This window comes from Calypte anna, chromosome 10 (assembly GCF_003957555.1).
Source record: "Calypte anna isolate BGI_N300 chromosome 10, bCalAnn1_v1.p, whole genome shotgun sequence".
Lineage (NCBI taxonomy): Eukaryota > Metazoa > Chordata > Aves > Apodiformes > Trochilidae > Calypte > Calypte anna.
Genome location: NC_044256.1, coordinates 14978669 through 14992691, shown reverse-complemented (window position 1 = coordinate 14992691; position 14023 = coordinate 14978669). Strand labels below are relative to the sequence as shown.

Below are 14023 nucleotides of genomic sequence, written 5' to 3'. Positions count from 1 at the left end.
TGTTTAGGAATAAAAATATTTTCCTTTAATGTATCAATGTATCCTTTGATTTTTAGTTGGATGAATACCCTTAACTTGTTTTCTCTACCAGCTCAGTTTTGTTAGGTATTTTTGAGCTCTCATGATAATTGGGTTTTTTTGGTATTTTTTGGTATTTTGAGCTCTCATGATTCTGGTTGGGGATTGAATCCATGGTATTCAATCTTTAGACACCTTGTGAGTCATTAAAAATGTAGACATACTGTACACACACTACTTGTGTGGAATGACTGCTTAATAATTCTTGGGAGAAGACCTGTTACTCCTAACAACCTCAGTTGCCAATATAAAAACATGATCTTTTTCTTTAATAGAGAGTATCTGGATGCCTGGGTTGAAATCTAATTCACTATAATTAACTGAGTTCAGTATTTCTGGTGTCATAACTTCCCTAAATTAGTTTTTGTTCAGCAAAGCCTAGGTTTTATAACAAAATATGGCTCTTGTTAGTTTCCACTAGTGTTTTCCTAACTGAGTTTCAAAACTGTGGATTACACTGTCTGTCCCTGCAAATGACTCAGTGTCCATATATGTGTGTGTGTGTGTGTGTGTGTGTGCACGGGTTTGCTGCTCCCAACATGGGCTGTACAGGCAGCAGATGTTTGAAGTAGGAGGGTGCTAGTGACAGCTGTAGTTACAATCAACTTCAGCTTGATTTTCAGTCATTCTTCATGTTTTAGCTGGTTTCTATAACATAACCAGTAGATGAAATTAAACGTTGATGGGTAGAGGGATCCTGGCCAGCACTTGAGTGTGTCGGTGGCAGATCATCTCTGGACATTAATGGGAGATGGATCAGACCCTTAATGAGGGAAACTGGGGGTTTTGTTTGGCTTGGTTTTAATTAAAAAAACTCAGGGTCATCACATCTTGGTGAGTTAAGTTTGGTTTCTTAGTTATCAAGTATTGAAATCAAGTAGATATCCTTACAACAGAAGCAAGCCTGAGTAGGATCCACTGAGGGTGTTTAATATGAATGAAATTTTAACAAGATTACCTGCAAAGCAGCAAGCAGCTTTCAGTTTGCCCTATAGCTTGAGTCAGACAAGCTGTCTTTTTTTTCAGTGGTATATGAATATCTTCTTTGCTTCATTTTAAGACAGGGAACTTGGTAATCCTGACATAGGAAAGAAAAACAGTTGTTGAAGAAGGACAACTGGAACAAGCTGTGAACAAAGAAGATCTTGTGTCATTTCAGTTGCTAAATGTTTATAGATGGGATTAGATTTGCATTGATTGCAACCAGTTGTAGATACAGTCGCAGAAGAATTTTGCTTCCTGCTGACTGTTTTGCAATGAACATGTCTGCTGAAGGGTCATGGTGTTTTGGGGCTCAAATTTTCCACGTTAAGGTTGTTTCTGAAGAAGTGGCTTCTGGAGTTATGCAAAAAACAAAACAAAACACAACAAAAATCCTCAGCAATTTTGGGGGTTGATGCACACAATTATTTTTAGCTTTAACATATAGCAGCCTTCCTATATCTGAAGGGGGCCTACAAGAAAGCTGGGATAGCACTTTTTACATGGGTGTGTAGTGAGAGGACAAGGAGAAATGATTTTAAAACTTGAAGAGTGAAGATTAAAGTGAGACATAAGGAAAAAATTCTTTCCTGTGAGGGTTACTGAGCATAGGAGTACACTGTACATTGCCACTGTACAGGGAAGCCTGGATGATGCAGAAATGGCATAAAAATTGACCATCATCTTTGCCACTGGGATTGCATTGGAGCAGATGAGGGAAATGATGTTGGGTACATGGGACATCTGCTTCTGTGACCAATTCACTGAGCTCTGAGCAGCTATGTGCAGGGTAAAGCAGCCTGTGCTGTGTTATTCCAAAATGGGAAGTCTCAGTGTGCCCATATGTGAGTTGGCAGCCCTATCTCATTTTTATGTTGTGCCTCCTGCCACAAATATCTGTCTAGGGACAGAGTACAGATACCACACTGACTGGCACTTTGCAGTCAGTACATGTGAAACTAGACAAGCCTTCAAATCTTGATCAGCAAACTGTTAAAAAATGAAATATGGGCTCATTTTGAGAATAAAAGATTGATTAATCACAACTGGAAATATTTCACAGTAGTTCATAGCCTATATTTACATTCACTTTGTAGGTGAATGTTAAATGTAAGGCAAGTGTAAGGTTTTTCATAACTGAAGAAATGAGGTTTCATTTAGCTGCTCTTCAGATGAACAGATTGCACTCAGCTTCCAGTTTAAAATCAGAACATTATTCATGCAATTAAAACCAGCCCAGTGTTATAAAAATAATTAAGACATTTCGAAATTGAAGGAGGAGTTTATCAATTAGTTATTGTTCTCCCTGGCAGAGGGTTGCTCCAGTAACACTACCCCAGGGCCAGAGCAGATCCTCTGGCATGAACCCTGCCCACCAACCGTGAAGTGCAATTTGCAACATCCTGAACTAGAAGTAGTAGAGAAGGTCCAAAAATTCACTGAGACTCAGGTACCTTCCACTGAATGTTGTTATACTTACAAAGCTGCTTTTTTATTTTTCTATGCACTTCGTGTTTGGATATTTGACAGATGTTAGTTAGTTCATTCTCTAGGGTTTGGGACTGAGGAAAGTACAATCCTCAGCTGATGGGTGTGCACTCTCTCCTCAAAATTTGTGGCATTAAAATAAGTTCTTAATTTTAATCCTGCATATACCTGCAGTGATTTGGTTGCTGAGAGAAGTGCATTTATGATGATGTGGAGAACTTCTGAGCATAACTGCTTGTGTCTGGTGTAGAATTAGAACTGAAAGAATAATTTAAATGAAGCTAATGTGTCTTCACCTTAGGCAAAGACATGTTTGTGGGAATTTTGCTCCTGTTTTAGTCAAGATTTTTTTTTCTATGAAGGTGTTAGTGCTGGTTTTAGAGCTTAATTTACTTTTGTTTCAAGACTGAAATTGTGCTGGTGGAAGAGGACGTGGAAGTGCCAAGGGCTGGAAAATACTCTTGGGGCACATGCTCCTTTCCCCAGCTGGGACATTGACAGAGGAAGAGTGCATTCTAGGAATGCAGCATTTCTCTTACACCACAAAGTGCTAATTTATTCAGTTATTTAAAATGTTCTCTAGTTGTCGGAGACTCTTCTGGTGTAATCCTTTAGCATAGTTCTCTATAGCACTGCTCACTTGTTTCTGTCAACAAGGTCACTTGGGACCTCTTTGTAAAAATGTCCTGGTGTAGTGTCACCAAATCTGTAAAAATAGAAGCTTGGTGGAACATATTCTTAGTGCTAGAAGATAAATGTCTATACAAATCATTGCAGAATTGCAAGGGCTGTCACTTTGTCCCTTTTGGCATACATTGGAAAATGGTCTTTGTTTTCCTCATGGATGTTGTAAAACCAGGCCATAAAGTTTAAGCCAAGAAATTCCACAAGGATATTACAAAAATTTTAAATAAACACTAAAAAGAAAAAAAATTGGAATCTGTAAGCAAACCAATGTGTCTTCTCTGAATATTTCCTGGAAAAATGGCTGTCAGAGCAGTGATTCTTCCTCCTAATGTGTGTCTATGTGGAGGTTTGTAGCAATGGCTGGTGAAGGAAGATGATGAAAAGCCCTTCTCCAGGTGGCCCATCCCTTGTGTTCCTTTTGAAAGGGGTTTGGAGGATCTTAAAGGGTGCTTTTTGTGAAGAAGCAAATCAGCTGTAGCTTTAGTCTCAGTTCAGGAGTTAAAGGAGACAATTGGATAATTCCATTTAAAGGATACAGTTGGATTATTCCATTATAAAAGGAATTATGAAGTTAAAAGTTGCTCACAATAAACATTGAATTCCAGTTCTTCAATGACAGCTGGCCTAGAGGAAATTTTCAGGAACAGGTAGTTCTTAGAGAAGAATTAAACTAAGTGTTAATATTTGTAAAAAGAAATAATTGTATCATTCCAGATTATTCAAGAAACTAGTTATAATTACATTTAAAATATTGTATGTTTTCTGCTATTTTTGCTCTTCAGTGAATATTTCAAATCTTTCCTAATGTCTGTTATGTCTCAGTACAATTGACATCTACTTAAAGATACAATGAGCAAGCTAGAATTACTATACTAAATATTTTCCTGTGTGCAGTGGGATCTGGTTTTAGCTGCAAGGTAGAATTTAGTCTGGAAGCTGAGAGGAAAAAAAAGGAAAGGAATGGAAACTTGTAAATTAAGGACAAAGTTAAAACAATATGGAGGGAAGATGAATCTCTAGAGCTTTGCTAGGAAATGGAAGTTAAAATCACCTGGTTCCTTCTGCTCTGGAGATGTTGATTTATATGGCTACCAGCGAGGCTGACAAGTGCAAACTTTTAAAATAGTGGGAGATTTCCTGAGAGGTCAGTGTGTTTTCTTGACTGTGAAATGGAAGGCAAGAAGAGTTAAAATAAAACCAGAGGGGAGAGGAAAAGGACTTTTCCATGGTGGAAAGGCTGGAGAGGTGCAGGAGAGCCAGGGAGCGATTGGCCCCCAAGGTGTGTTTCTGGGCAGCCCTCTGCTGTGCTGCTCTGCCAGAAGTGGATATTTTTGAAATGTCTTTTGACATTTGATTCTGGTTTTCATGGGCAGGCACCTCTCAGGACCACAAGTGCTGGAGTAGGTCAGCAAACTCCTGATCAAGATTGTTGGGCAGAGGGAAAAGAAGGAAGAGCCAGGGAATGGGGGCTGGGGTCACTCATTTCTCCTGTGTGATGAAGGACACCCCAGCCCTGGTTGTCTCAGCTTGTCCAGCCCTGTCCTTTTCTTACCTAAAGAGGTTACGGTATTAAGTCACATCAAGTTTCAAATTAAACATCTGCAGGATGATGTCTTTGAGGTTCAGGAAATGCATCCATGTGTTCCCAGAAAGTGCATTCAAACTGTCTGCTGCTTGCAAACCCAGCTGGTGTCCTGAAGCCCTCTTTGGACACTTAGTGTTTCACAGGCAAACAGCAAATCCTTCAGGATCCTTCAGCTTTGGGTGCCTGGGGATGTGTTTTCTTGATTAACTCTGTGCCTGAACTCCAGGTAAACACAGTCAGGCTTCTGCATGGAAAAATAGCTGGTTCTCTCCTGGGTTTTTTTGGTGGTTTGTTTTTTTTTTTTTTTCAAAAGCTGCATATTGAAACTCTGCTCCCAGAGGCTGTTTCATATTCCCTCCTGCCATGTGGGCACTGCTGCAAAGACCTGGGATGCCCCAAATTGCTGGCATATAATCAGTGGGAGCAAGGCGGAAAGCACAGGGAGTTTTTATCATCATCTGCTGCCACCAGCCTGCAGTCCTGTCCCTGGCCTTGTCTTAGCAAAACAGAGGGAAGAAGGGAGGAATTTATTTTCTAATGGGATATTCTCTACAGCTCTCAGTGTCTGTACCTTCAGTCACTGATCCTGAGTAAATATGAGCAGAACTCAGCTGTTAAGGAGGGATCCAAGTACTCAGTTTTGAGCTGTTAATAATGGGGTTTGTATTTTGAGTATCTGTGGACCACCCAGTTTACTGAGAGCATGCAGTAATCTTCCCTCAAATCCTGTCTGGGCTCGTTTTGGCATAAGGAATACTTGTATATAGTACTAGTTTCCTTTGTTTGTATTTTGAAGATGATTATTTATTCCTGAATTAGGGCTACTGAAAGAAATATTTAGTTCCTAATGTTTTATTTTGTAGCTCATTAGGTATATTTGAAGCAGCACCTTAAACCTCAGCGTTGTGCTCTCGTTACTGGTTTTTTTGTAGAAAAGAAGCAGACATTTTCAATACTTGGAAAAGTCACAGGGCAGAGGAGAAAGCTGGCTGGGTAATGGGAAAAATACTCAAATCTTTTTTGAAAAAATGCCAATGTCTATAATACATTTTCAGCTGATGACTCAATTGGTCCTATTAAAGGAGAAAAATATAACGTTAATTCAGCCTAATATAGTTTATTCTGTTAACAGTCAACTGACAGACGTGAACCTCCTCATTTTTCTTTCTTACTACTAGTAATTGAACAGGAAGTTTAATTGTCATTTTCCAGTAGTGATTATCAGTATAAATCAGGAGTAGTTCACTTAAATTTGAGGGCCATACATTGATTTAAAAGTAAGGAGGATCAGCATCAGGAAGATGAGGAATGAGATGCAAGCCAGTCAGAAGGAGGCAGAATATCTAAGGGGAAAAATAAGTATTATAGGTGTGTGTATGTGCATTGAGTAAGAGGTGCAGGGAAGGATGGGATCTTAGATGTACATATAGGGGTCTAATGGGATCTTAGATGAATGTGTCTAATGCATATATATGAGTAGAGGCAGTGAGCAACTGATAGGAAATGAACATATCTAAGAAAAATAGCTTACAAAATTTCCTGGAGGTGGGGAGAGATGTCCAGGTGGGATGTGCACTGATGTCACCCTGAGACTTAATTTTGGTAGAGCATGAGATCTCCATCACCTCTTCTACAAGACTTCTGCTCATTTTTTCCTTTCTTGGATCTTCTCTGTTCCTTCCCTACCACCCCCAACAAATGCTGGTGACTTGGAAGGTCACAGCTGCAGGAGGATTTTAAGGGCATGATGGATTAAAACCTCTCAGATTATAGCTGAGCCTGACTTGGAGCAGCAGAAGGGGACAAGCTGACCTGTCAAAGGCCTTTCCAAGCCCTTTTTGTCATCACAGAAGTACGGAGGAAGACAAAACCTAAGGAAGAAAAATGTGCTGTAGAAAGTAGCTGACAGGTCTGGGGGAGTGGAGTGTTGACTCCAGGATACGGTGAGCAGGGGGGAGGTGGAGGTGCTGGCAGGAGCCACTTTGGCCACGGGCAGGGGGATGCAGCCAGGCCAGAGAGGAGCACCAGCCAAAAATTGCAGTCAACATGTTCCATCATCTCAGCAATAAAGGGAAAAGGGCCATGGGTCACTAGTCAAAGCAGCAAGTCAGGTCAAGGGTAGAAGAGTCTTGGGTTTTCTTTATTAGCAAAAGAAAGAATTAAAGGCAAAAGCAGTGTGTTTCATAACATGGGAGAAAGGAGAACATCAGCTTGATGAGAATCCAGCAAGGGACGGCAAACATGGGGCAGGATCATGAAGAAAAGTTGAAGACAGGAAAGAGGCAAAAATAAACACTAAAATGTCTCTGTTTGAAACAGAGAAAGGAAATTATTTCTGTAGAGAAAATGAGAGAAAGGGTGGGAGAAATAGTTGGCAAATAAGATAAATTAATTCATTTCAGGAGCTTTCTTTCAGCTGCAATAGAACATGAGATTCTGTGTGTTGAAGCAGATGAGGAGAGGAAACAACCTCTGAATTTTGTAATGTGGGACATGGGATTGTTCAGATGGGATGTGGTGGTGTTTGACAGCATTCAGCTAGGTGGAACAGCAAAGCAAAGGGGCATCCAGAACCTCCCAGCTGTGACACAGAAGTGATGGGAAGTGTATGTTGGATGAGCCAAGGCTTGTGGATAGTCCAGAGGACTTCAGAGTCAGAACATTGGAGAGCACAACCCAAGGAAGGAAGCACAAAGCAGAGGCAGACAGGGGAGAAGGCTAAGTAGAAATCAGTCATCCTTGCTGAAAGACTGGAAGTCATGGAAGGGGTGAGAGTCAGGGTGAGTTGGTAAGGGCTGATGTTAGAATAAACCATGTGATGTATTTTAGTTTCTAACATCATTTCAGTTAATGCAAACGTGAAGTGAAATATACACAGTGCTTCTGGTTCTCACTATGGCCTGGGAACTTCCCTAACCCTCATTTCCACAGCATCAGAACACCTTACTTTCTTTAATGTAATTATCTTTGCAGTCATATGGGTGGTAAGGAGTTGCTTTTCTTTGGATAGTCAACTAAGGCATGAAGAGCAGGGGTATTTTGCCAGAAGCCCTGCTACAAATGGAAGTGAAAATTGAAGCCAGGTTTCTTCAGTCCTCCACTAGTAGCTTAAACACTGGCTCATCCTCCCTCTGAACTCTTGCCTTGAGTGGGAGCCACCTTGAAATCATACTTTCCACAGAGAAATCAAGTTTTTTGACATATTTTAATGGTTTGTTTAGTGATGCTAAAAATAAAAAAAGTCATGAGTTACTTTTAAGGTTTTTATTATCAGGATAAAATGAAGCCATAACCATGTATCTGCTGGTTAATGCAGAGTTAAGACATTGCAGAGGAGGCTAAGAGGGACATTACTGTGGCCTTTCTTTGATTGGCTCTGGTCTGTTTTCAGATAAACCGGGAAAGCTGGTGTTCCCTGGAGCCATGTCCTGATTCTTCCCTTCTGGAACGCAAGCGGACACGGGAGTCTCCAGGTGAGCAGCATGCCTGTGGGGGCTCCAGATGAGCAGCCCTGCTGTTTTCCTCACCCTTTCTTTCCCCCTTTTTAATTCTTATTTTTCACATCCTTGTTTCAAGACTGGAATACATAAACTAAAGAAAATGTGTCATGAGTCTGCTGTGAGTCAGTGTTAGCACATGGCTCGAGCACTTGACTTGCAGTGGGCTGTGTGGTGTGTCACCTCCTTAAGTAATTTCACATTTCAAGTTCTTCATTATTTTAAAGTTCATTTTTTTTAAAAATAAACATGAAAGGTGTAATTGGGAACATGGACGTGGTTACTAGCCAAAATCATAATACAATCAGAAATTTAAACTCCTGAATCTATGGATGATTTGGATTCCTGTGATGTACATTGCTGAATCCAAATCCGTGGCTTGATTTCACTTCAATTTTTTTTTCCTGCTGGAAGCTGCCATGTTTTCTAGACTTGAGGAAGCAGGAAAGTTGTTCAGAACCGCCATCCCCACACCCTGTCTACCAGCTGTGCCGAGCTCCCAGCCCTGCATGCTGGCTGGTACTTTCTGGCTCTTCCACCTGGCAAGTTTCAAAGATGGATTATCAGCCAAGATAAGAAAAACAGCATTTCCTTTCACTGAATTGTGCATGATTGAAACAAATAAAGTAACTTAATCAGGGCCCTGAATAATGACTTTGCTTGGGCTATTCACAGAGATGACACTTCTTGCTCTGCACTCCTTAGAAGTTGGGGTCTCACTTGAATCATCCTCAGCTTATCTGAGAGATTTAGAAGAAAAACAGGGATTGAATCACTCAGTGTTGATGTGAAATTTAAACCCAGTCTTTTCAGATCATAGGCTAAGAAGGTAGAATCTAGATGACTGACCTGTGGGTCTTATTCTAGGTAGAAGTTCTGCATCTCGTCAAAGTGAAATAAGTGTTTTTTTTCTAAAAAAATAGTCCTGTGTTTTTAATAGTCATGAACAATGAATAGCAGTTTCAGGAGTGTTTTACAGGAGAACCTGTGGAATCACCAGGCTGCTGCTTTCTTAGTTGTGTCCTCAAATCCCTTGCTTCTTGCTATATTTTTACACTTCAGGCAAAAGCTGTTGCATTCCATTTGGCTGCAAAATGACCTATGCTTGTTTGAATTGCCAGATTTATTATCACATATTCATATGGATCAATATTAGATAGATACTAATTACTTAATGCAGTGTTACACTATAGAAATAGGATATTAATTATGTAATCAGGTAAGTGTATATACATATATATATTAATAATTATAGTAATAGGTGTCTAACACAAGCACAAGGCAGATTTTTAAACTGATTAATGTGTTTGCTGATTGGACTGAAGCAGCAGGAAGATCTCAGGTTCTGACCTTTCTAGAAATAGCATCCTTTCTGCACTCACATCCCTCTGGCTGCAGTGCTGTGCAGAATAGGGAGGGCAAGACAAATCTGATAACAGCCAGCAGCAATAAAACCACTTGCTGTTGTAAAGTGGCTAACTTAAAAGTACACAGCTTGATAGACCTTTTTCACCTTCTGAGTAAATCCCACTGAAATAGCATGTAAAAACTGAGTCTTCAATTCTCAGAAGCTAACTCCAGAAACTGCAGCTTCTCATTTTCAGTCAGGGGTTTTGAAATGAAATGCCAGAAGGAATGTGGCAGACATGCAGATATCAGCATGGAATTGGAGGGCTCAGCCCTGTCTTGAAGGACACGAAGCTTTGGAAAATACATGTAAGAGAATTACTTGGAAACTTTCTTCCTGAGGCTTTTTAATACTTTTTTTTTCCCCCCCTCTATATTACGTGCAGAAATGCATTTCCACCATTTTATTTTTCACATGCACGTTCACAGGGAGGAGCAGATAAGCAGAGCAGATCTCACGGAGCAGATAACCACAGCTGCACTGTCAATCCAGTGTGATGGTTATCACAGTCCCCCTGTCACAGCAGGGGTGTCACTAGGGCTCACCAGGTGATGGAGCTCAGTGTTGTGCAGTGTTGGTGCAGATTCAGTCGAAGGAAAAACCAATAATCTAACTGAGCAAAGGAGAAGGGGAGGACACCCCACTCCCTGAACACCTGAAAATAGAGAGAATGATTTGGGGTGGGAGGGTCCCCATCACTTTGCTTCTTGTCATGCCTCCACACCACTTCATCTCCTCTGTCCCTCAGAGGCTTCTGCAGAGCCTTTTGCTGTGTCTTGTGCTGTATCCTTGGGCTGAGGTATCCACCCCTCAGCACATCTGGATCATCTCTGTGGATTTTCCACTGGAACGTGGCTCAAGCCCCTTTGTTTTTCAGCTGGGGCTGTGGATACTGCTGGCTGCCAGCTGGACAGGCACCCTGGCCTGCACCTCCACAGCCTCTCCATCTCTCCTTTTCCCCTCCTTTTTTTCCCCCCTCTTCTCTCTTATTCTCTTCCCCCCTCCCTTCACCCCTTGAGTGATGGAAAAGCAGTTCAGATTTTCCAGGTTTACTGAGAGGGGAATGGGACCAGGCAGCAGCTGCACCACCTCCAATAAATGCTTTTCCACTTCTTCACAGCATGGAAGCTTCTTTGCAGGGCAATGGGGTTTTCCCACCAGTTTCAGTTACTACTTGCCCAAGACAGGGAAGCACCATGGCCATCAATAAATGAATATTCTTTCCTCCAACAGTGGGTCATTGCCATGAGCTGGGCTGTGGCCAGGGTGTTTGATGGCTGCTCTTAGGCTCAGGTTAAGGATGGGGAAGGGAAAAAAAAATAGTCTCAAGGTACCCCAACCTGTTATTGCATTGATGTGTAAGGATGATGTAGCCAAAGATGGAGTTCATCAGGTGTAATTTAAGAGCAAAATAACATTGAAATGCCCTGGCTCCTCTCGAGGGAGCTAGACATGGTTAGTTGGAGCAGACTGCAAAATAACACCTTGCTTTTAAAAAAAAAATACTTCAAATAAGAAATATTTTGAGCTGGGAGAGAGAAAAGAATGTTCAGTTATTGCCAAAATTGCCATTAATACCTTTGCCTGAAGGCTGAACAAGCTTAATGATACTCAGACATTTTTATGTAGATACATCAGGTAAGGCTTTTGGGAAGCAGAGCTCTTCCAGTGGCTGTAGGTTGTTCCTGTGCTGCTGATCATCCCAGTACAATCATCTGGAAGCTTTTTAGAAAAGAGATGTAATATGCTTATATATCAATGTTGGGAGTTACAAAAGCTGAGAATTTTTAAAAAACAATTATTTTTGGAATGTTATGAAATAAAGCTTGTCATGAAATCCATCCTAGTGCTTTTTCAGTGAGAAGTACAGAAGAAGGAGTAACATAATTGTCCCAATATGCCTTCCAAGCACCTTGGCACTCAGAGGGAGTTGATTCTTTAACTGAGAAAGGAAATATTGTCAGGTTGTATTTCTACATTTATTAAATATGAATTTATTTTTGTACTTGCTGCAATTGATGAGAAACATTGTGCTCAGTGTGGAGTACCTGATCTAGTGTATCTAACAGAACCTCAAGCTACAAACAGATATGGGTGTTTAATGCAGAATTTTTGTTTTCACCATGATGCACTAACACGGAGTTTTAGATTCTTAAGTAAATACTACTTAAAATTTGCAGGCACTATTTTGGGTGGTGAAGAGAATTTATAATGCTGTGCTTACTGTACTTTTCAAATCCTTGAATTTCCTGAGCTTATATGAGTTGGATGTATAGATGCTACAGAAAGTTTCAAACCACAGCTTTTCATTCTTTGTTCCTGCAGAATGTGAGAACTTCTTGGAGGATGGGCTGAGCAGTGTCTGTGCCTCATCACAGGGCATCCTCAAAAGAGAGTCTGGAAGTGAGTCTGACCTCTTCCCCTTGGCTGGTGATGGGATGGAAGACCTTGTCTTTGGAAAGGTAGGAAAACATGGTTTGGGATACAATAAAAAAAGCTCAAAGTCTTTATTTGATAACCTTATTCAATAATCTTGGTTTTACTAGTGAGTTAGAAACCTGGCAGCAATTATCCTGGACTGGAATATAGGGGAAGGATCTAGTCCTCTCTTCAGATGCAGCAACAGGAAGGATGTGTTTACTTGCAGCAGAACTCAAAAAAATGTGCTGTCCCCAGTGTTAAATAGATGAAAGCAATTTTGATTTTCCAGAAGTAAATCAGGTGCTAGATAAAGAGTTGAAAAGGTGGATTTTGTTGCAGAGTCATTAGGGATTGGACAGGTGGTATGAAAGTCACCTTTAATGTAACAAAGATCTTTTCTCCAGCAAACAATAACGTCTGCACTGATACCTTCAGAAGCATATATTGTAATTCTCAGAGGAACTAATGTTTTTCTGGAAATTCAGTGTGCCTCCTGGGTAGGAAGGGAGCTCTCACTCTAAATACTTCATGGCCAACTCCAATGAATAGTTTTGTTTCCTAGGTGACATATCTCTAATGCCTTTTTGCATGCAAAGCATAAGGAAAATGTTTTCAGGTTTGCTTAAAAACAACAACAGAAGTCATGACCAAGCTTAGTCACCCCTCTGCCCTTTGTCTTGCTCACAGCTGAGAAGGGGGAGGAGTGGGTAAGACCTGAGATAAGAGCCTCCAGAAGAGAGGATTCCTTCTTTTAGCATCACTCTTTTGCTGTCTACATAAGAGCAGCCTGAATTTACTCACAGGGTTATTAGGTTTTCATTTTTAAGAATAGTTTGCTGTTAATTTATATGCTTCCTTCCATAAGTACATCATGAAAAGGTCTCTTGGAAAGAATAGAGTGATGCAGAATCAAAGAGGACATGAACCTTCCTTAGAGCAGCCATCATGTTGGTCTCAGGTCCTTGAAATCCTCTGCTTAGATTCACCTCCAGCTTACCTGTTTGAGCAGTTTCTGCTCTCAAAAACTGTCAGAGTAGGTTTCACCCTTGCTTTCTGAGAAATATATTTAATGATACAAGTTCTGTTTGCTTAAATCTAATCAGATGATGGTGAATATTTTCCACTGGGATGGGAAACACCACAGCCTGGGCTGAGTGATCTCATGTGCTATAAATGAACAGTAAAGTCATCCTTAATGCATGTGGTAGGGCACAGAGCTCACCAGCCTCTCCCTTTCCCATCTTTCTCTCCAAGTGATGTGGATTGTGAGAATCAGGCTGTTTGGCAGCCCAGAAGACTGCCTTCAGTTTTCTCATGTGGAGTGGCACAAATTATGGTAGCCAGCTGCCATTTGAGTCTGATTTAATGTTTGTATGGGGATGCATGGGAGAAGAGTGCTGTGGGAATGTGGTGAACTTCATATTGTCCAGAATTTCAGCTTTTTCCCTTTCTTAGGTGGAAAGTTCCCTTCTTAAAATACAAGAAAGAAAAATTAAAACTTCAGAATAGGTAGTGCAATGTAATAGGGATACTGCAGGGAAAAGCAGGAGGTGGTGGGGAAAGCAGATCTTCAATTGCCAAAGGATAATGGGCAGAAGGAGGAAATTTTTTTTCATTGTAGAAACAGAATTTCTTAATTTTGTGGTCTTTGCATTTTTCTCATTATGGTGGTAGGTTGCAGACTTTGTTTACAAATGAGTTCAAAAGGTTCTTTAGTTGAATTTAGGAAGTTATTCAAAGCTAATTTCAACCTCAGTCATGTTTATGGTTTTTTTGTCTCCACTTTGCTGACTACTTGAGTACTTGTCTCCTTTCTAAGCATTTAACTGAGTGTTTTCTCCAGCTGAAGCTATTTCTAGTAGGAGCAGAGGCACTAGT

General features: G+C 40.7%; 1 protein-coding gene across 1 annotated transcript in view; it reads left to right on the top strand.

Moving 5' to 3' along the window:
* Positions 1 to 14023, top strand: part of AKAP13 (A-kinase anchoring protein 13) — a 205591-nt gene that overhangs the window by 138724 nt on the left and 52844 nt on the right. The window contains exons 11-12 of the mRNA XM_030456754.1: positions 8211 to 8292; positions 12050 to 12186. Coding sequence (XP_030312614.1) covers positions 8211 to 8292; positions 12050 to 12186 — 219 coding nt within the window. The remainder of the gene's footprint in view (positions 1 to 8210; positions 8293 to 12049; positions 12187 to 14023) is intronic.